This window comes from Monodon monoceros, unplaced genomic scaffold, assembly GCF_005190385.1.
Source record: "Monodon monoceros isolate NGI ecotype Baffin Bay Population unplaced genomic scaffold, NGI_Narwhal_1 Super_Scaffold_5, whole genome shotgun sequence".
Taxonomy (NCBI): domain Eukaryota; kingdom Metazoa; phylum Chordata; class Mammalia; order Artiodactyla; family Monodontidae; genus Monodon; species Monodon monoceros.
In genome coordinates, this window is record NW_021703782.1 from 9,977,156 (window position 1) to 9,999,807 (window position 22,652).

Here is a 22,652-nt window from a genome sequence, read left to right on the forward strand (position 1 = left end):
ACCAAAGACAAGAAGACCAGTTAGGAGATTAGATCCGTAAACAGCAGTAATCCAGACTTGAGATGGAGTAATAGGACCTTATATTTACCCTACTTTATGTTATACACATTCTTTTCACAGGCACTCCTTAAAATGATTATATGAGGAAGTGTCATTAAAAACCAAAAACAGGGGCTTCCCTGGTGGCGCAGTGGTTGAGAGTCCGCCTGCCGATGCAGGGGACACGGGTTCGTGCCCCGGTCTGGGAAGATCCCACATGCCGCGGAGCAGCTGGGCCCGTGAGCCATGGCCGCTGAGCCTCCGCGTCCGGAGCCTGTGCTCCGCAACGGGAGAGGCCACAGCAGTGAGAGGCCCGTGTACCGCAAAAACAAAACAAAACAAAAACAAAAAAAGAGTGGACATTTAATTTAAAAGGTGGTTATGTGAGCAATATATTTTTTTTAATTGACAGGACTTAGTGAGTGGTAGGTTGGTGGGGGAAGGGATGGCAGGGAAGAGAAGAATCAACGGTGATCCCAAAGTTTTTCAACTTGGGCACCTAAGAGAATGTTATTGCTATTAACAGAACCCTAGAGGAAAAGCGATTTTGGAGGGGGGTTTGTAACGGTGAATTTTCATTTTTCTTTTTCTTTTGAAATAATTTCAAACTTAAGGGAAAAGTTATACCAAAAGAGTAGTACAAAATAACTACCACATTCCCTTTACCCAGAAACTCACTCAACTTTCACCCGTCTCAATAATGTCCCTTTCAGCAAAAGGGTTCAAAATAGGACCACGCAGCGCGCTCAGCTGTCACGTCTTTCAGATCTCCTTCCATCTAGAAAAGTGCTGTGATTTTCCTTTACTTTCATGGCTGTGACTTTTTTGAATATTACAGGCCATTTTGTAGGTTTGTCCCCCAGTTTGGGTTTGTGTATTGCTTCCTCCAGATTAGACCCAGGTGATGCACCTCTGATTGGACTGTCACATAAGTGACCGTATTCTCACTGCATCAACAAAGTGATTTATCTCATTACTTATGTTAACTTTCCTAGTTTGATTAAGATGGTATCTGCCAGTTTTCGCCATGGTAAAGTGACTCCACCCTCCCTATCTAATTACTAAAATATGTAGTGAAGAGATACTTTGAAACAGTGCTGACAAGGCTGGCTTCCTGGCAGTGCCACCAATGAAGTTGTACTGGGCCCTGCACTTAGGAGGGTCCCAGGTTTGGTTTACTTTTTGCTCAGTTCCCACAAAGAAGGAAGGAAGGAGGGAGAGAAGGAAGGGGCAAAGAGGTTCAAGTTAAAAATTTTTTTTAAATTATTTATTTATGTTTTGGCTGTGCTGCTTGAGGGATCTTAGTTCCCCAGCCAGGGATCTGAACCCAGGCCCTGGGCAGGGAGAGCTCGGAGTCCTAATCGGTGGACCGCCAGGGAATTCCCTGCATTCAAGTTTTGACTTGTTACCTTTGAGTTGCCTGGACACCTAAGCGTTAGAAGAGCAAGGCTAGGGCTTGGGAGTGAAATCTGGGCTGAAGATAAAGGCTGGGGCGTTACATGCACAAAGGTGGTGATTGAAACGGGGAAGATAATCTCTCCAAGGGAATGAGAAAGAAAAAGAACTGGGGACCTCAGTTTTGGGAACGCGCACAGATGCGGTACAGAAGGAAAAGGGAAGCCCGCAAAGGACCTAAAGGAATGCATCAAAGAGGGAGGGAAATCCAATGGTGCCGCGTCAGAGAAACCAAAGGAAAGGGGGGTTTTGTACGGAAGAGAAGTCAGCCATGTGAGTACTGCAAAGTAGATAAAGGAGACGGCTGACCAAGGAAGGACCCCTAGTTCTGATAACCAGCCACAAGGAAGACATTATCCGTCTGTTCTTGTATGCACCCGACAAACTTTGGTGGCGGCGGGGGGATGGTTAGCGCACAGGCTTGATAGAAAGGGTGTTGGCAAGACCGCTGTCCTGGGGCTACCACCTGTGTAGGCACACAGGTTCCCGCGCTTAGAAGAGTCGCAGGCCTGGTTTAATGCTCTTGAAATTCTTAATTTCTGAGCAAGAGGTCCTGCATTTTCGTTTTGCACTGGACCTTGCTGCTCCTGAGTGGCCCCGCAAGTGTAATCTATTCTTTGGGAATATGTGTAGGTGACAGAGAGAGGTCAGTACCTTGTCCCAGGGGCAAAGCGCAGGTCAAATTTCACTTAGCCTTGGGCATGTGTGTTGCGAAAGGGTAGTGGATGGTGGGAGGAGATTACCGAAGCTGCCGAGTGAGGGTGGATTTACAGAAAAGGCGAAAGATGGGTTCAAGGCCTTTGGGGCGGCAGACTTAGCCTTGGTCAGGCAGCGGGACGGAAGGAAAATCGAGGTAGAAAGACAGCCAAGGCCAAAAAGGTGAGGGGACAGACTGAGGACAAGCCACACGCTGCCTTAAAACCTCGTCTGGTGCCTAGGACTGAGCGGGCCTTAACGATCGGGCTGGTGGAGAGCCCGCAGGACCAGACGGCGGGGCGCGGGCGGGGAGAGGCCAGCCACCCCGGCGCAGAAGCGCGCGCACGGCCCGGGGACGCGATTCCCATCCGCGGGCCGAGCACGACTCGGGGACCAAGAGGCCGCGCAGGCCGCGGGGAAGGCAGCGCGTCCGGGTTGCGGGGCTGCCCGGCCTCCACGCTCCTCCTCGCGTCCCCTCCGCTCTCCCCGCCCGCCGGCCTCGGGCCCCGAGCGGCGCAGGGAGGCCTCCGTGGGCCGAGGCACGTCCGCGCCGCCGCCCTCCTGGCCCCGCGCGCCCGGAGGCTGAGCTGGCGGGGAGGGGCCTCGCGCTGCCCCCGGGCCCGGGCGCTTCCGCCGGCCGCAGCCGGGGCTTGGGCGTTGTGCCCGGGCAGAGACGGAGCGGGGACGCCGAGCGGCCCAGGGCCTTGGCAGCCGTCGCCCCGCGTGGTCTGGGGGCGTCCCGGGCGCAGCTCCTCCGAGCGCTGACGAGCCGGGACGCACGAGGCAGGACGCCCCGGCGGTGCTCGCATCTGGGAAGGAACGTGCAGAAGCCCGCCCTCCCCCGACGCCGCCCTCCCCGCTTCGCCTCGGCCTCTCGAATCTTCTTTCTCCAGCCTCCCTGGGCTCGCCTGAAGGACCCTGCTGGGGGCTTCAACACTTTTAAGAGGGGGAAATTAACCTGGAGGAAATTAACCTGATTCAAAGAATTGGGAAGGAAACTGAGAGGATTTGAGGTCGGTTTCAACCTCAGCCTGCCACCATAGTTACAGAAGTGTAAATTAATTTGACCAAAAAGAAAAAAAACAAACAAAAAAAAACAGGAGCACCCATCGTTCCACTAACCACAAGAAACACTTGACATATGGGGATATTTCTTCATATGAGGCTGTGTATATTTTTCTTTACATAATTGATAATTCTGTGCAAATTATTTATCTTCTTGTGCTTAACAGCCTTACAAACATTTCCCATTTCCTTGAACACATTTTCTGTGCTAACGTAAAATGTAACCATTTTCATTTTTTAAAATGAAATGTAACCATTTTCATTTTTTAAAGGTCCAAAGGATAAAAATATTTTTAAAGTTCCTGATTCTTTAATACTAAATTGTTCTCCACAAAGACTGTACTAATTTATTTTTCCAGTCGCACTGAATGAATGGCCAGTCTTAGTGCACCGGTATGTGTTGATCAGAGAAAGACACCAGGGCCTTGATCAGGTAACCCCATCTCTCCTCCGCCCAAAACCTCTGCTCTACCTGCCTCCTTTCGTTAAAAATGTAAAGAAAAATTCAAAGACTTTTGGACTCAGACATTGACTATTGGGGACTTTGGCCAGTTCTTGTTTTTCAGTTTCCCCCATCATTTTCTATTCCCCTAAAGCTTTGAAACGATACCACCCAATCAGTATCTTAAAGATGGAAGGGAAATCAGCCAGAAGGCTCTCTTCTAGAACCCTGCCCTCCTGCCTCCAAGTGAGGTTTACTTCAGTGTGTTTCCTCAGGGTCTCAGCCTGCTAACAGATGCAGTGGCTCCCATGGGATCAGGCCCATAAGAAGTCAAAGCTCAGGTGTTAAGTAATTATTCCTATTAAGAATTCTCGGAATCCCTGAGAAACAACCTAAGTACCAGTAGAGGGATGAATGGCTAAAGAAGATGTGGGATATATATATCACATAGATAACAGATATATATAATTTGACCTTGAGGGCATTATGCTAGGGGGGATAAGTCAGACAGAGAAAGACAAATACTGTATGATATCACTCACATGTGGAATCTATAAAAAGCTGAACTCATAAAAACAGAGAGTAGAATGGTGCTTAGCAGGGGCTGGGGGCTGGGGGAGTAGGGGAGATGTCATTTAAGGGTACTAAATGACCCATACTTGGAACTAGCAGACTGTGGATCTAATAAGTCCTGGGGATCTAATGCTCAATACAGGGATCACAGACAACAATATTGTATTATAAACTTGTTAAGTGACTAGATCTTAATTCGTCCCACCACAAAAATGAAATGATAGTTTTGTGATGTGATATGATCAAAGTGCTAGCTAATGCTACAGTGGTAATCATATTGCAAATGTATCAAATCAACATGCTGTGCACTTTAAACGTACACAGTGTTATATGTCAAATGTATTTCAATTAAAAAAAAAAGTCCCCATATAGCGGGAGAACTTAGAGAATAAAATAGAGAGAAAAGAAGCAACCTTGTGCACAGAAATGACCTCACTCTCACCTCATTCCACGAAGAATTAAAATCTAAATGGACAAGTGCTATAATAAAGGTGAATGCAAAATGCCAAGAGGGGAGAAAAAAAATCTTGAAAACTGAGTGCCTCTCCATTCAGGACTGCTGAAGGGACTCTGGGTGACTTTCTGGAGCTTTGGCATTGCATAATATATAATAATAGAATAAATAATAATAGCCACTCTATTGAGTATGAGTTTGCATGCTCTGAGTGTTAGGTCATAGTCACCCTTTGAGGAAGGTAGTATTATGGCCCTCATTTTACAGATGAGCAAACTGAAGTCAGAGTGGTTTTTCTGATTCCTTGATACTCTGTAACTGATAGCATGTGTTGCTTTCTCTTTTACCCCTTTGCAAAGGGGTAGAGAGAGAGTGAATATGAACAAGATCTGCACTTTTTCTTAACTTCTAAACCCTTGTGTACCATGTCAACCCAATCATAGTACAGCACTGATGGGATCAAACCACAAAGCTGCAGCAACCACTTTTCATGTTGACTTCTATTTGGCTGCAAATTTGTCATCACGTGGTTTTACCATATTCTATCCACTAAGCTGGCCTGCATTCCCAGCCCCATAAATTCAGCTCACTCCTGCACCCAGAGCCTCCTGTTCTGGCCTTACCTTTGAAGTTAGTTAGCCTTACCTTTGAAGTTAGTTATATTCAGGTATTTGCCTTGCATCTCCCATCTGGGCCACTGGCCTTGTGATGTTCTTTTTTTTAATAAATTATTTATTTTTGGCTGCATTGGGTCTTCATTGCTGCACACGGGCTTTCTCTAGTTGCAGCTAGCGGGGTCTACTCTTCGCTGTGGCACACAGGCTTCTCATTGCGGTAGCTTCTCTTGTTGCGGAGCATGGGCTCTAGGCGCCCGGGCTTCAGTAGTTGTGGCACGTGGGCTCAGTAGTTGTGGCCCGCGGGCTCTAGAGTGCAGGCTCAGCAGTTGAGGCGCACGGGCTTAGTTGCTTTGCCGCATATGGGATCTTCGCGGACCAGGGCTCGAACCCGTGTCCCCTGCATTGGCAGGCGGATTGTTAACAACTGCGCCAGCAGGGAAGCCCCCTTGTGATGTTTTTAAAGACTGCTTTAACTATTCTTTCCAGAGTGGATGTGTTGCTTACTTCTTCTTTGGGGTTTCCTTAAGACAATTAACCATTCTCTTAGCATCACTAACTCACAAAATGATTGAATCTTCAAGCTAGAAGAGACCTTATCCAGTGTCTACTCATCATTTTCAAGAGGAGGTACTCTCTGGCCACTCTGCTAGTTGAGTCACCAAGGCTAGGACACAGGCATCCCATGCTCTTTCCTGCAGCCTCTGATCACTGACTGTTTCCTTGGATTCAGGCTCTCCTGAACTAGCTTCACAATGAAAACAGGTAACCCATCAACGCCCTTAGATTGAGCAGAGGCCTCTGTCTCTTGGCTACTCGAGATGATTGCTTAGCCAATCCTGAATTCTTGAGCAATGTGGATTTTGCCTATATTAACTCTGCAGAATATCCTGATAAACTTTTTCTTCTTTTTTTTGCTGTGCCACGAGGCTTATGGGATCTTAGTTCCCCGACCAGGGATTGAACCCAGGCCCTCAGCAGTGAAAGCGCAGAGTCCTAACCACTGGACCACCAGGGAATTCCCATAATGGGTCTGCACTGGACTGGCTCAGCATCTGACCCTCAGTAGTATGACAGGAAAAAGAACAGGGAAAAAAGAGGACCTTTCAAAAATCCCACTCTTTCATGCAGAAGGAAAGGAGCATCCCTACTCCTGGCCCAAGGCTTAAAGCTTCCTTGGAGCTGGCAAGACTTTTATTTTATTTTGTTTTTCAAATGCTTTAAAATTTATTTTGAAACCGTAACACAAACATACAGCATACTAACACGTTTACAATTTATTGTCAGGGTTTTTTTTGTTTTTGTTTTTAATTTTAAAAGCATTGTTTGGGGACTTCCTTGGTGGTCCAGTGGTAAAGAATCCACCTTCCGATGCAGGGGACGCTGGTTCAATCCCTGGTCGGGAAACTAAGATCCCACATGCTGTGGGCCAACTAAGCCTCGCACTACAACTCCTGAGCCTGTGCACCTCAACTAGAGAGAGAAAACCCGCACAACACGAGAGAGAAGTCTGTGCACCGCAACGAGAGATCCCGCATGCCACAACGAAGATCCCGTGTGCTGCAACTAAGACCCGACACAGCCAAAAAATAGAAAATAAATAATGAATAAATATTTTTTAAAAAAGCATTGTTTGTGTTATATTTTTGTGTTTATGTAAGTTATATATCACTTCAATTCTGCGATTTGCTTTCCTCCCTTTTTGTAAATTATTTATTTATTTGTACAGAGAGATGCAAATATCAAAAGTCTATAGCTTGATGAACTTTCCCAAACTGAACACACCCAGTTACTTGTATTCAGATCAAGAAACAACATTTCCTTCACCCCAGAAGGCCCCCTGTATAGAGCTTCTTGTTGTTCTTTCTTCCCTCTTTTCATAAATTTGCCTGACATGAAAACAGATTTTTATCTGATTTAAAGATGGCATATTCCCCAGCTTCCTTTCATGCAGCATGTGTGGAAAGAGAGCTACTTCTTTCCTTCCTAGTCTCGAGGCCAAGTTAAAATCAAGTGTATTAGAAACTTTGGCTTCTCAGGAGAAAGCCTGAGGGTACATTCATAGATTCATACATACTTAAATCTGGAAGGGACTTTGGAAAGAGGAGGTTATGGTCAAGGTGTTGGACCTCTCAAGGGGCAGATCTAGAACTGGAGCTCAGGACTCCCAACAAACCACCATCATTCCTTGCATTGTTAATATCATGTAAATAGCCACAAGGCAGAGTGGAGAGGCAGCAGGAAGGGCAACTTGTGGAAAATTCCCTGTGGATAGCTGAGTAATAACACTGTGACAGAACTTGAATAAGGGTATAAGTGAGTCACCCCTCCCCCATTCTCTGGGAGAGAACTCTGCTGCCCTCTGGCGGCTTCCTTAAATAGTCTCTAACAACAGTCCTCAGTCCCAGGTTCCCAAACTGTGTGCCATCTCACCCCAGGGTGCTGCAGAAAATTCACAGGGGCACCTTGGGATATTTTACGTTGTTGAGGGAAACACACTGATGGGTAACACAGGTTCCACACTGTATGCATTACTAGTTAAAGGAAATCACAATTTCAACATAAGGTTGCATGACATTAGTTTCGATGACATCCTGCGTTTATGGAGTTGGGTTTTTTGCGGCTGCTGTGTTAAAAAGTAAATTGATGGGGAAAAGGAAAAGAGGGTGGTTGTGCACATTCTGATTCCAAGGTTTGAGAAGTTTGCAGAGCCCCGCAGGTGCACAAATTTCATGAGTACGTGATTGTAGCTGGGGAACTAACATCCTGCATGCCGAACGGTGTGGCCTGAAAAAAATGAAATAAAATAGATAGGCCAGAGTCTAGGATGATTTTTTATATAGACAAGGAAATTAAGTCTCAGAAAGTAACTTGATGGAGGTCATCCAGATGAGGCAGATCCAGGTTTCACAGGACCTGAAGCTTATACAATTGTTGAAGTTCTCTGTACAGACAGTAATGCATGATTAGGGGTTCAGAACTGGGTAGAGGGCTTGCCAGGGGCCTATGCAAGGAGGGGTCCTGATGCTTAAGATAAGAATAAGACTAGAAACGATAAGAATAGGAAGATAAGAATGGAAAGATAAAAATAGAAAACCAGGGATGTGAAAGCACTCCTAGAAATGTGAGCCTAGCTGGGTCATCTCCACACTTGACCCTCTGTAAGAAGGAACCTGAGAGTGGGAAGGCAATTTCTGTATCCTCTCACTGGAAAGTTGTGACAGGGGACTGGAAAGGGCTTTGCCATCAAAGCTGAGTTTGAATTCCGGCCCCACCACTTCCAACTCTGTGATCTGAGCAATCATCTCTGGTGTTACTGGAGCAATAAAACCCACACCCCACAAGATTGTGAGGGTTACATGAGATATCACAGATGAAATTCCCTGGTCTGCAGCAGGCACAGGCACTCAATCTCCCTCTCTTTCCTCTGCTCCCACACAGATATCATGTATATTTGGAGACAAAACAAATATAGACAAGCTGGTTGGTGGTGTTTCCCTTCTTGTGTGGGTAAATTAAGTAAATGCACATATATGGCAAGCAACTGTCTACGAAAGATGCAAATCAGACCAAGCTGGCAGATATTTGTCTGGTGTCTTGCCTTGGTGCAGCGCCTAGCTCAGTGTCTATTTTCAGGGGTTCCCAATCATCCACAGAGCAAGGCTGAAACTCCTTATCCTGGTATTTGAAATTTCCCCACATCTCAAGTTAACCTTCTGGGAATTCCCTGGCTGTCCAGTGGTCAGGACTCCGCCCTTTGGCTGCTGAGGGCCCAGGTTCAATCCCTGCAGGGGGCTGGGGGGGAACAAAGATCCCGCAAGCAGTGCGGCCAAAAAACAGGATTCAACTTAACCTTCTAGCATCCCCCCCTCCCCCCCACCGCCTTAACCCAACCCAAACCTGTCTTCTAACCAGACTGGTTTCTTCACTGACCTTTAAATATCCACCACGGCCTCAGGGAAAGCCAGGAATTGTCTCTCCTCTCCACAGTCCTGAATCCTACCCATTCTTTAGGACCAGTCCCCTCTCTTGGAGTGAGCATTTTCTGACTGATCCCAGGCCCTGGGGATTGCAGTCCTCCCAACTCCTACCACTCCTCCCATTTGAACCCTGCATTCAGGAATTAACCACACACTGCCTTATTTTGTTTTATAGCTTTTAGGGAGTTTGTTTTTCCTTCCAATTGCGTTGTAAGTCCAGTGCAATGTCATGGAAATAACATCAGACACTTGGCTTCTGTTTCTAACTTTCTGTATAACCCCGGGGCAAATTAACTCAGAAGTGAGGGGGTTGGATAGGGAAACTCTAAGATTCCTTTTCTTAAAATCAGGACCCTTCGGCCGAGGCCCAACTCAGTGATAGGCATGTTATACTTTCATTTAAAAACATTCAAACATTTGTTGATCACTTATTTCCAAAGCACTGAAATAGGTGCTAAAGGATGAAAAAAGGAGACCAAAACACAGAGCTTGCCCTCAAGAAATTTACAAGGGAGGATTAGATGCACATATTCACTCGCGGAATCTATTGAATGAGGGGTCAGGAGCTAAAAGGTCAGCAACTGGTGGAGTATCTATCTGACATTCTCTCTGGGAGTGGCCTTTGTCTCCCCACTGCACTGTCTGAATCCCCCCTCTGAATCCCAGCTTTCCCCCTATTCCAGCACCCCACCATGTACACCCTACAAGGGCAGAGCTCAGAAGCTCCCTGCCTCTGTCCTCACTCTGCCACACATCCTGTTCCCCTCCTCAGAAGTCAGCTGTGCTGCTCTCAACCTGGGGAGGCCCCAGCCAACATGGCTCCCCTGCCTCTGCCCTTCCAGTCACAATCTGCTGGAGCCTGAAGTCACTCCGCTAAAGCTGAGTCTGGCCTGACAGGTTAATCTGCCTGCAGTACATGGAGGGAGGCATCAGGAAAGAGAGCGAGGACGTAAAGAAACCCAGCACAGCGGCTAGCCCAGAGTGATTTCTTTGATGGCTTTATTATATGACAGGTGCTGTCCTAACTCTACTTATAGTAACTCATCTAATCCTCACAGCAACTCTATGAGGTAGGTAGTGTCATTATCCTCGATTTACAAGTGAGGAACTAGAGGCAGAGAGAAGTCACATGGCTTGCCCAAGATACCTAGTAGGGGGAAGAGCTAGGACTGGAATTCAGGCCGACTGGTTCCGAGTCCACGCTCCCAACCTCGAGATGAAACTGTCTCTCGGTAAAGGTTTTCTTTTCTGCCAGCTCTGATCTATTTCCTGAGGTACCCTGAGACGGACAGAAGGTAGAGGGCGGATACATTTTCCCTGGGGGATGTGTGTGTGGGGAGATCTAGAGGGTATTAACTGATAACCAAGGCTGGAACTACCGGTTCAGGGTAGTCAGTTTGACCCTGAATTGCAGGAAAGGATCAGGGCAGAGAAGGCCCTGGCCACAGGAGGTCTGGTCTTGGTTCCGGATCTAGGAAATCTTTTCACTTTTTTGAACCTCAGTTTTCCCCACCTTCAAAGTACGAGAAAGGAAAGGGAGCTGGGCCGGGATAGGTAATGAATGGAGAGGTGTCGGAAGGCGGTACAATACAGCTCTGTATTGCAGGAGGACTTCTCTGCGGGTGCAAGCAGGAAGGCGATGTGTCTGTGCAGCAGGGGGCTTGTGAGTACGCAAGGCGCTGCAGACGGGGCAGGAAACTTCAGAGGCTCTGCCGAGTGGGGACTTGGGGGCGAGGAGTCGGGAGCGAGCCCAGCGGCCGGGCTGCAGGGGGAGACTGCGCGAGGAGGAGTAGTCACAGTGGCAAAGTCACTGGGAGGCCTAAGCGCTCGCCGGGCAAGGGGCCAGAGCGGGGCCCCAGCCCGGCCGGAGGAGGGGCTGGCGGCAGGCCGCGGCCCAGGCGGGCTCGCGGGAGTGAGAGAGGCGAGGCCGGACCCGCCCTCCCGGCCCCCGCGGCCCTCGCCGCCCGGGCCCACGCAGGCTCCGCCCACAATACGAGTCACGTGTGCGCCACGCACCCTCCCTCGGCGCGGGCTGGGGGCTCGCGGGCGGGCGGGGAGCGGGGTCCTGAGGGAGGCGACTCCGGGGGCGGGCCGGGGACTGGGCCGGCGGCCCGGACTCGGCCGAGGCCGACGGACGCGGAGAGGTGGTGGGCCGGCGGTACGGGGCGGGGCCTGTTGCTGGGGCTGGCGCAGGAAACGGGGAGAGGGGGCCGGTCCTACCGGCTGCCTGTCGGGCTGCTTGTTTACTCCTGGCGGGGGAGCTTTAACCCGAAGGGCGGGAGGGCGGCTGGGAAAACACGGAGCTGGATCTGCGAGCTCCCGGAGCGGCAGTGGGGCGGAGGAGGGGCGGAAGGCGGGACGGCAGCGAAGGTGCCAAGGCTGCTGCGTTCCTGGAAGGGTCCAGCTAAAGACGCCCAGGACAGTTTTGTTTTTTGTTGTTTTTTTTGGTGTGTGGGGTTTTTAAATCTAGCCTGTACAGCGCCCGCCGCCCCCCCGCCTACACACACACACACACACACACACACACACACACACACACTAGTTGGTGAAGGGTGCTCGCCCGCAAGCCTTTCGGCCCTGAAATTCCTTAAACCTAGAATGGGCTCCCCTCCCCGGAGGAAAGGGCTGTGCAGACGTGCTCGTAGGGACTCCTGCCTTACGAGGTGGATGTCTGCGTGCGTGTTGTCTCGGAGTGGGTCTCTGCCACTTTTCTTAATCCAGGAAATGATTCAGTTGCAGGATCGTCATATATTTTTGCGTGTCTGCGTGTGGCTACAGTTACACAAATAAGTTAGTTTATATGCTAGGCATTCCAGCCTCTTGAACTTCATTTTCCAATTTGCACGGTAGATGAAAAAGCTTTTGGTAAAATGCCCCATAATGTATTCGTAAAAAATGCCCTCCTCAATTAAGTCAGTTTTCCATTATCTGAAAAATCACCTGGTACCATACAGAGATATTGTCATATATAATTTGATACTGTACTAGTAACTACCATGTAACCATTTCATACCTGAGGAACTGAGGCTCAGAAAGACGAAGTGGCATGTCCGAAATCACCCAGCTGGTAAAAGAGCACAGGAACATGAGTCCTTTGACTCCTAGATGCTCTCCTTCCTTTCCTCCCTCCCGTTTGCGTAGCGGACATATGTGATGTCTCTCTCCAGCGTTCATTCCTCTGGGACATCAGTCCTCTATTCCCTGTGGTTTTACTTAGGCTCAAAATCATAGTAACCCATCCGTCTGGCAACAGTAGTCCAAAGTGGGGCATTTTAACTAAGCAGAATCAATTAGAGTCTCTCCCTGGAACTAATATGTGAATAGTGAGAGAGAGAATTTTGTTTTCTGCTGTTGTTGCTAAATCGGGATGTCATAGTTGGTAGTTGCCAGCAACAGGCTTCCCAAGTGTATGAAGGAAGCTCTTTTTTTTGCGCGGGGGGGGGTGGTTCTTTTGAAATAGGAGGGAAGGGGACTCATAAAAGGGGGCAAAGCAGAAAGGAGAGATTTAGAGCACAAACCCTGACAACTTTGTTTAAACCTGAGGTCTGGCTGTGTCTGTGGCCAGTATAAACTCCTGGATTTCCCAGTTAAGTGAGCCAACAAATTCATTTTTTTGCTTAAGTTAGCATGAATTCAGTTCCTGTCACTTGTCTCCAAAGAGAGGGCTGACTAATAAGTTTGGCACAGAATTATTTCTTTATCCCTCAGAAAATAATGGAAGTTGGGTGCTGGCCACAACTATCACTTCTTAAGTATTCTAGTTCCCATGAGTCATACCAAGTGTCCCATGGATATGGGTAGACAGAAGAAAATAGAATTCTTCCTCAGTAGTATTGTATGGTAAACAGGACACCAGCCAACAAACTCAAATTAGAAGTTGGATAGATAACATTTAACCTTGGGCTATTGTAATAGTCTGAATCACGAAGAGGATAAGACTGAGATTTTTTTTTTTTTTTTTTTTTGCGGTACGCAGGCCTCTCACTGTTGTGGCCTCTCCCGTTGCGGAGCACAGGCTCCGGACGCACAGGCTCAGCGGCCATGGCTCACGGGCCCAGCCGCTCCGCGGCACGTGGGATCTTCCCGGACCGGGGCACGAACCTGTGTCCCCTGCATCAGCAGGCGGACTCTCAACCTCTGCACCACCAGGGAAGCCCAAGACTGAGATTTTTGAGATGAGATTACTAGAAGGCTTTTAGTGAAAGGATAAAGAAAGAGGGTCCAGTAACGACTACTCTATTAGTGGATTCCAGCTGAAGCATGGGAAGGGGACCAGTCAGTTTCAGAGATGCAATGAAAAACGACACTGAACTACAAGGGGCAGCGGCCTTAGGCATCACGGGATCTTAGAGGCAGATGGAGTCCCTGACAGATCATTCTTCTTCTTCCTGAATGATTCTGGTGATGGACAGCTAGGTAGGCCATTGGGCAAAATGTGGTCAGTGGTCCAAGGAGAGCAGGGAAGGATGAGCAGGTCCTTCACATACTTTTTCAGCTACTCTAAGGGTCTGGGGATAAAACTATAGAGGAACCTGAGAGACTGGAACTGGTCTCATACTGTTGTCATGAGAAGCAGAAAAGAAAAACATTAAAATTTCAATATATATGATACCAATCCCTTGCCACGCCCTGGCTTCCATGGGGAGGATTCTTGGCTGGCTCAGTCAGCTGCTAGGTCTTTGACAAAGTTCAGAGACAGAAGTCAGGGGCAGGCTATTTATCCATTTGAAGAAGGAGGAGAAAAAGGGAAAGGGGTAGTAAGGAGACAAAGAGAACAAGGTGAGGACAGTGGAAGACAGAAGGAGGAGGAGGGGAGAGAGACAGCTGCGAATGGGGGTAGGATTTGGGGGGACAGAAGCTTGAAAAGAGGATTTTTGGAAGCTTTGTTATGTGTAGTGAGATGAAATTCCTTCTTGGCTTTCCTCCTAAATAAAACGTCAACAAAGACATATTATTTTTAAGGCTTTTATTGAACTGAATTGGTTTTTCTCCTGGCTGTGTCACCCAGATTTCACAAGTCTGCTATCAGCATTTCATCACCCCTCTAACTCACTAAAGGTGCGATAGCATCTCACCTCCTGCACCTTTCCCAATGCATAGAAGAAATCACTGACGATGATAACTTTCATTTACCAAGTGGTGGGTTAGCGTGTTGGCCGTGGGACCAGTGGATGCCAAAGTATGTGATAGTAATGATTTCCCAGCCATTTTGGCTTTTAGTATTCATGTCAAAGAAGCTTGGCAGGTTATTGGCTAGTGAATTTTCTCTTTCGGCGATTAGTTTGGATTGGGAGGACAGCCATGAAGGAAGAAGAGAAATATCGACAAATAACAACCTAGGGTGGTCTGGGACTGGATAGAAATCTGGTTCCTATATATGGCAGATCTTCACTCCCACGTTTGGATGCTAAATGGCTGAAAACCTAGGTGAGGTGCTAGCCACTTCTCTTGCCCTCAGGAATCATTGAAAGCTTATCAGGGGTGATCTGAGACGCAATCAATTACACTGTCAGATGGAGAAAGTTGGGATTTGGTGATTCAACAATTTATAAGTGAGAAGATTGTGAGTGGCCATGTCGAAAACAAGTATTGGCAAATCGGAGTGCTCCCAGGTGGGTAACGCAAAAGGATAATTGAACAGGATTTTGTTAACTCACAGGATTTCTACTGTAATGTATTTCTTTTTAATATTTATTTACTTATTTATTTTTGGCTGCGCTGGGTCTTCATTGCTGCGCGCGGGCTTTCTCCAGTTGTGGTGAGCGGGGGCTACTCTTTGTTGCGGTGCTCAGGCTTCTCATTGCAGTGGCTTCTCTTGTTGCGGAGCACGGGCTCTAGGTGCGAGGCTTCAGTAGTTGCAGCACCTTGGGCTCAATAGTTGCAGCTCGCGGGCTCTGGAGCACAGGCTCAGTAGTTGTGGTGCACTTGGTTAGTGGCTCCGCAGCATGTGGGATCTTCCTGGACCAGGGCTCGAACCCGAATCCCCTGCATTGGCAGGCGGATTCTTAACCACTGCGCCACCAGGGAAGCCCCTGGTCTAATGTATTATAAGGATTCTTAAGGCAGGATGTGGCCTAAAGCTAGGTGAATTGTAGAGAATCACCGTGAAAAAAAAAAAAAAAAAAAAAAAAGAATCCCCATGGTGACTATATGGATATATTATCAAGGTAAGATTATGGGTTTCCTGGGCAAGTATTTGACTGACTTTCTTCAGAAAACCAAAGATCAGGAAGGTTCACCCTTTTCATCTAAATTAGTTTAGGCAGGTCTATGGAAAGTGGAGAAATTTTTTGTCACTAAATGATTTCAGTTTGAAAAAATTAAATTTGAAGGAGAAGCTAAGTTTCAGACTTTATGTAGGGCTAGTATTTGAGGGGGTTAACAGCTTGGCAAAATGAAACTCTGGCAAGTTCTCCAGAGAAAAGGCCACCAGCCCCGTCTCTGGGAAGCTGTGGAGTGAGGAGAATACTACTGCCATGGGAGGGAAAACAAAAATAGAAGGCTTAAGAGCAAAATCACATGACAAAAAACACAGGGCAGGAAAGTAATTATTGTTTTTGTGGGGTTTTTTGGCCATGCCACATGTGGGATCTTAGTTCCCCGACCAGGGATCCAACTCTCGCCCCCTGCACTGGAAGCACGGAGTCTTAACCGCTGGACCACCAGGAAAGTCCCAGAAAAGTAATTATTGTTGATTGGAACCTAAGAAACTAAAATAAGGGGTGGCATGGAGGTGCATTCACAATGCACACTTTTCTGGCACTGCTTTGCTTCTTACTGGTTGTTTTGCCTTTACTTATCTCTCTTTTCTCCCAATCTGCTTTTCTCATCACATTTGTTACCTCGGGGGTGAGATGACTTCAGCCCCCAACCCCACTGGGGTGTGACCCAGTCCTCTTCAGTTTCACAGTCTAAGTTTTCCTGTCTTTTTCCACCTTATTTAATGTTGCATATCTCTGAAACAGCTCTGTGTTATCTCCTGGAGTGGGAAAGCTGGCTGCTTCAGCCCATTTTAAGGACTTTCTATGAGAAGACTGTTTTTACAAAGGTTACACTGGGGAAGGCGAATGGAGAAGGACTCCCAGTGAGATTGGGAGCGGTTCCAATAGTATTTGTTGAGTTGACGGAACTGGTATTTTCACCACGTGATATTTTCCCGTACCTGGTATGCTTCAGCGTGAGAGCCATGCCTAGATAGTCTTAAGCCTGGGCAGAAAGTTTTTCCTAGGCCTCTCATTCCTGTGTCTCAGTTACTAGCATCTCCCCTGGGGCACCATGGAGGATGAAGTTGGAGCTGGTCCACCCTCAAATTGGTACTGTTCTGGATTTTATCTTCCTGCCCTGAACAGTGAGATGAACATACTTTTAATCCTCATTTTTTATGTCCTCACTAGAAAGCAGACAGGGTTGTTCCAGAATGGATTTCCTGTGTCATAGAAATCACAGAAGCATAAAAGGAAAAACCAGATGTGCACAGAGAGCCTGCCTGGGCTTACACATTCTTTCATACCCAGAGTTATAGGGCTTTATGGTCTGTCTTCCCAAAGTCAGCTCATTTTTTCCCCTTGTGTTTCTTGTATTCCCAGTTTCAGAGCTAGGAAGAAGTAAGCAAGGATCTGGGTGTTTATGCACTGGGGTGTGTCTGTGAGTATCCTTACACATGTGGGAGCTTGTTTGTTAAAAAGTATGGCTGTGCAGATGTAAGCAGCTACTCCAGGGATACCCTTAAGCTTTGGACAGCCTACTTGCAACCTGTCAATCCTATCTCTTCAATGAAATGCAAAGCCCACCTTCTCCTGGAAAGGCTTACAGATTGGGTAGATCAGAGAGAAGATGCCAGTTGCCTCAGGCATAACTGCAACCGACTTTCTCTTTATTATTATTTAAAACTTTTTTTTCTATTTGGCTGCGTTGGGTCTTCGTTGCTGCGCGCGGGCTTTCTTTGGTTGCGGCGAGTGGGGGCCACTCTTCTTTGCGGTGCACAGGCTTCTCATCCCGGTGGCTTCTCTTGTTGAGGAGCTTGGGCTCTAGGCGCACGGGCTTCAGTAGTTGCAGCACGTGGGCTCAGTAGTTGTGGTGCACGGGCTTAGTTGCTCCGCAGCATGGGAGATCTTCCCAGACCAGGTATCAAACCCGTGTCCCCTGCATTGGCAGGAGGATTGTTAACCACTGCGCCACCAGGGAAGTCCCTGATTTTCTCTTTTGAGTTCCTGAGTCTTGTGCCTTTTAGAATGAAAAGCTTAAACTAGGTGTTGGGTCTGTTTTGGTCACTAGGACACATTGTACTTTTTCTAAATCAAAAGAAAAGGATAAAGTCTGCTACAAATGCAAAATTTGCAGTATTATCCTTTTCATTTGAAACTCATAGCCTGGTTTGAGGTTGTGATATGGAAGCTGTGTTTCAAACTGTGTATCACTGAGGTAATAGATGTCCCTGGTCTAAGTGGATGAGAAGTAGAGTGGCAGGCGATTGGGCTGCTGGTATCCTGATGCCCTAATGTAGGAGAGCTAAATTCTGGAGGGACTAGTTGGGATTAAAGCAGTGGATAGGAACCTGTTCAGGGATAACTTTTTGGTAGTCTAACCAGATCCTTGATTCGTGATTCTTTCTTTCTTCTTTTAAAATATTTATTCATTTGGCTGCACCAGGCCTTAGTTGCGGCTCTCAGGCTCCTTAGTTGCAGCTCGTGGGCTCCTTGGTTGTGGCATGCAAATCTTAGTTGCAGCATGCATGTGGGATCTAGTTCCCTGACCAGGGATCAAACCCGGGCCCCCTGCATTGCGAGTGTGCAGTTCTATCCACTGAACCACCAGGGAAGTCCCTCGTGATTATTTCTTGAATGTTTACCATATGCTAGACACTGTTCTAGAAGCTGGGGATACACAGTAAACAAAACTACAGTCTCTGCTATCCTTGAACTTATAGTCGAGTGGGTGGAAACAGGCTGTCAGGTGGTGATAAATGCTAAGAAGGGAAATAAAGCTGGGCCAAGGGATGGTTGGGTGGTGCTATCTAGATAGGTTAGTGAGGGAATGTCTTTCTCATAAGAGTGCTTTTGAGCAGGGACCTGAGTCAAGTGACGGAGCTGGCCATGTGGATATCTGGAGGAAGATCATTCCAGCCCAAAGGGACAGCCTTGAAAAGACTGAATTGGAAGTGGGTCTGAGGAAGAGCAAGGGGGCCAGTGTGGCTGGCACTGGGGGACCCAAGGAAGAGTGGTGGGTGGTGGGACCAGAGAGTTGACTGGGGGGCCTTGCAGTGAGGGAGGTAGGAAGCAGTTGAAGGTTTTGAACAGAATGGTAATGTGATCTGACTTAGGTTTTAAAAGGATCACTCTGGCCACTACGGTGTTGAGCAGAGTGTAAGGAGGCAACAGAAAAAGCAGGGAGAGCCGGTAGAAGTCTATTGTGGAAATCCAGCTCAGAGAGATGGTGGTCCACCTAGTGATGGAGGGCTGGAAATGGAGGGATGTCACTGATTCTGGATATATTTCCTAGATGGAATCAACAGGATTTTCTGGTGGATTCGATGTGTAGTAAAAGAAAAAGAAAGGAGTTAAGGATTAAAGAAAGGACTCCAAGGTTTTCTTGTTTCTTTGTTTCCTGAGCAACTGGAAAAATGGAATTGCCATTTACCGAGATAGGGAGAAGCCGATTTGGGAGGGAAATCAAACTCTGGCTTTGGACGTGGACATTTGAGATCCAATCTGATATCCAAGTGGAGGTGTTAGGTAGATCATTGGTGTTCAAGAAGCCAGGTTAGGTATAAAGTGAGGCTCTGGTGGAACCTGAAAACTCAGTTCATTCCATAGGCTGTGTCCCGTTCTAAATAAGTGGTTAGAAAGTCTTCACCAGCCCTGACATCTTCTCAGCATGAGGCACGCTTCCAACTAGGGATTGCCTGGACCGTGGATGGAAAAGCTCTAGTCACTCCCCAGGTTTCAACCAGCAATTCATTACTCACCAGTGTTTATCAAGTGCCTACCCCACGCCCAGCCCTCTGCCAAATGTTGGGTATTCCATGGAGACAAGACACACTCCTTGTCCTCCTAGGATGTTCAGTGTTGTGGGAAATTAGGACAAGGGAAGGGAGATTTCGGTCCAATGCACTGGGCGGGGGAGTGAGTATAGGTCCTACTGGACTTAAAGGAGAGGCACCTAATCCAGCCTTGGAGGCAAGAGAAAGTGCTATCTAAGCTGACTCTGAAGGATAGCCAGATAAAGGCATGAGAGAGGGGGCGGAGGGTGTTCGGGGCGGAGAGAAGAGCATGGGTCAAGCAACGAAAACGTCTGTTCAGGCAAAGGACAGAAGTTCAGTTTAGCATGTATGGAGTGCAGAGTGAAGGGGCTGGAGCCGGAGAGCCGCAAGTAGTGGCTGGAGAACTAATTAAGAGCCCCACCATGAAGGATCTTAATGAGCAATGCTGGGACTTTATTATAAAAGCTACAGGAAGCCTTGGAGGAGTTTGAAGCAGAGGAAAGAGGCTGGTGCAAAGCATGGATTGGAGGGAGGCAAGCCTGGAAAGTGTTACATCAGGGAATGGGAGATTGTGGCAATTTCAGACTCACAGTGCCCTGAAAATCTCCTCTAAATGTGTCCATATAACATGAGACGAGGCCTGGGTCTGCTTTGCTGAACCCCAGCTTAATGGGAGATGCTCTCTGAGAAGCTAATGACTTTGATGGAAAGGAGGTACCAGATGCCTACATTTTAATAGGGGGCCAAGGTAAGGGGCAGTTCTAGGATGGGACAGCCTCCAGGGAGGGCGAGCTCTACTCTGGGGGGTGGGGCTGGAGCCAAGATTGGAAACCAACCAGTTACAGTTTTCTAAGCACCTCCTGCTTTATGTCCTGTGTGATGCGCAGTATGTGTTTAGGACAGGGCCTGGAGTCCCTGTGGAGGTTCTGAGCGCTGCGTGTGTGTTTGGGAATGGATGCTTGTGAGGGAAAGTTCTCAGTCTGTGTTAATGTGCAAAACTGTGGAATGCATACTGACAAGTACATACCTGCAGTCAAAGGGGATATTCATTCAATATATGCTGTAAGAGAGCACGTGCCTTTCGATGGCCTGTCTCAGACAGAACAAGCTCTGGGTTCTGTTCAAATTTAGAGACTCTTTTGGTTCACGCTGCACACAGCAGGCACTCACATAGTTGTCAAACGAATGATTGTTTCCATTTTATTAAAGTTTGATCGTTTTAGGAAATATACAGGTTGGGTTACAAGTTTGAACTGGATGTTTTAAGAAAAATAAACTCACAGCCAGGCACCAACATCCATTTACAGAGTCTAGCAGTTTAAATCCTGGAATGGAATTATATACTAGCTGGAGTCCTATCTCATGTCAAAAGCTTTTGCTATTTCATTTAATTCAACAAACATTTACAGAACACCTCAGCCAGGCGGCACTGGGTGTTGTTGCTGGAACTCATTTCCCTTGCCTCTGTGCCACCTTAGTCTGGGTGCTGCAATTAAAGCTTAATTATATGCTATCTTGTATTGTTCCTTAATTGTTGCATGTGCATTCATCTACTTCCACCTAGGCTGGATATTCCTTGGGGGCAGGGACTATGTTATAAACTTCAGAATAGGTGAGGGACTTAGCAGAGAGCTGAATCTGCGGAAGTGAGTAAACACCCACTGTTTGAGGAGAAAGGGAAACAGAACCAAAAGCTATTTGTGACTTGTAGTAATACATAATATATCATAAGATACCTTAATAATTAGGGCACATACATCGGTTGTTAATTAGGTAAAATATTCCTTTAATAATAAAATGTAAAATTCGAATCTGCATTTTCATGTTAAGGGCAGGCTTTGCATATTAATATAATTGCTGTGGTCCCCCAAATGCTTTCATTCTTGTGCTCTCGAATGCAAAACAAGAATGTTTCCTTGAGGATGAGAATTAAAAGGTAGAACCAGTCTTTGGTGAATTATTCGATGGCAGAATTAGCCTATAGCAGGATTTCTCAACGATGTCACTATTGACAATTCAGACCAGGTAATTCCTTGTTGTATGGGGCTGTCCTCTGCATTGCCGGACGTTTAGCAGCATCATTGGCCTATACCTATTAGATGCTAGGAGCACCACTACCCCCAGTTGTGACAATCAAAAATGTCTCCAGACATTGCCAAATGTCTCCTGGGGGCAAAATCATCCCCAGTTGAGAACTAATGTCCTATAGGAATTTTTTTTTTTTTTTAGATTTTTTTCTTTTGTAACAAATGGTGGACGGTGGGGGAAGGGAAATAATATCTAGTGTTTATTTGGTGTGAGCTAGGCACTATACCTATGTTTTTTATTTCATCTTACAGATAAAGATGCTGAGGTTCAGAGAGATAAAAGAACCTGCTGAAGATCATAAAACTAGTTCAGCAGTAAAATCAGGATTGCAAACCAGGCTTGTCTGACTGCAAAGCCTTTAGTCCTTTCCTACACACTCCCCACTGCCTCTCTGCAGGAAAAACAGCATACCTCAAATTGAAGGTGAACTGACTGCAAACTCAACAAGTATGTCCAAAAATATTTTAAAACTTCTGGGGGGAGGGGATTTATTTCTTTTATCCATTAAACTTATTTGAATATGACTCTATATGCTCACACATATCGGTACTGGGGCTTCTCACTACCGTGTGGCTCTGGTCTTATCTCTGAAAAACACAGAGCAACACAATGGCTCAGCTTCAATTCTCCTTGTTACAAATTATACAAAAGCCAGAGCCTAACGGTGCCAAAAGCAACTGGTATTGTTTACATAAGGGCCGAAGGCTAATAGTTAACTTTCTCTCACGTTAATTCCAGAAACAGCAAATAACGCCTCACTTTACAACTACAAACGAGTGAGATCGAGTAAAATGTCATAAAATGGAGAAGACAACATTGAAGCAAAGGAAGATGGAAAGGTTGGTTCCAGCGTTCCCTCCCTCTCGCCTTTCGCTCACGCTCGGCGGGTCGGGGCGGCGCGGCCTGGGTCTCGATCGCCCCCGCCAAGCGCCCGTCGGAGGCGCCCGGAGCCCGCTGGCGGCATTTCCCGCCTTGGGGCGAGCTCGGCCTCTCTCGGAGAAGCCTGTCCCGGAGCCCGGCCTGGAAAAACAACAGCAAGAAACTTTGGCTCGGTGGCCGGTTCAGTGAAAACAATCTAAGACTCAAGTTTGGTTCGGGGCTGCAGCCGCCGGGTCCGATTTGGGGGTGGGGGCGGGGGCGTCACCACTCGGTCAGGTTCAAGTGCGCATGTGCGCGAGGAGTCGCTCGGGCACTTATTGAGCGCCCACTGTCTACGAGCGGCCGGGGGTGTGTACGCCGGGCGCGCGCTGTGGGGGTGTTGGGGCGG

At 47.4% G+C, this 22,652-nt stretch overlaps 1 protein-coding gene across 1 annotated transcript in view; it reads left to right on the top strand.

Annotated features, from left to right (window-relative positions):
- The first annotated feature begins 10,154 nt into the window (after nucleotides 1–10,154).
- Nucleotides 10,155–22,652, top strand: part of ZNF395 (zinc finger protein 395) — a 51,922-nt gene continuing 39,424 nt past the window's right edge. Inside the window, exons 1-3 of the mRNA XM_029201897.1 lie at nucleotides 10,155–10,388; nucleotides 21,637–21,832; nucleotides 22,124–22,224. Coding sequence (XP_029057730.1) covers nucleotides 22,187–22,224 — 38 coding nt within the window. The 5' untranslated portion in view covers nucleotides 10,155–10,388; nucleotides 21,637–21,832; nucleotides 22,124–22,186. The remainder of the gene's footprint in view (nucleotides 10,389–21,636; nucleotides 21,833–22,123; nucleotides 22,225–22,652) is intronic.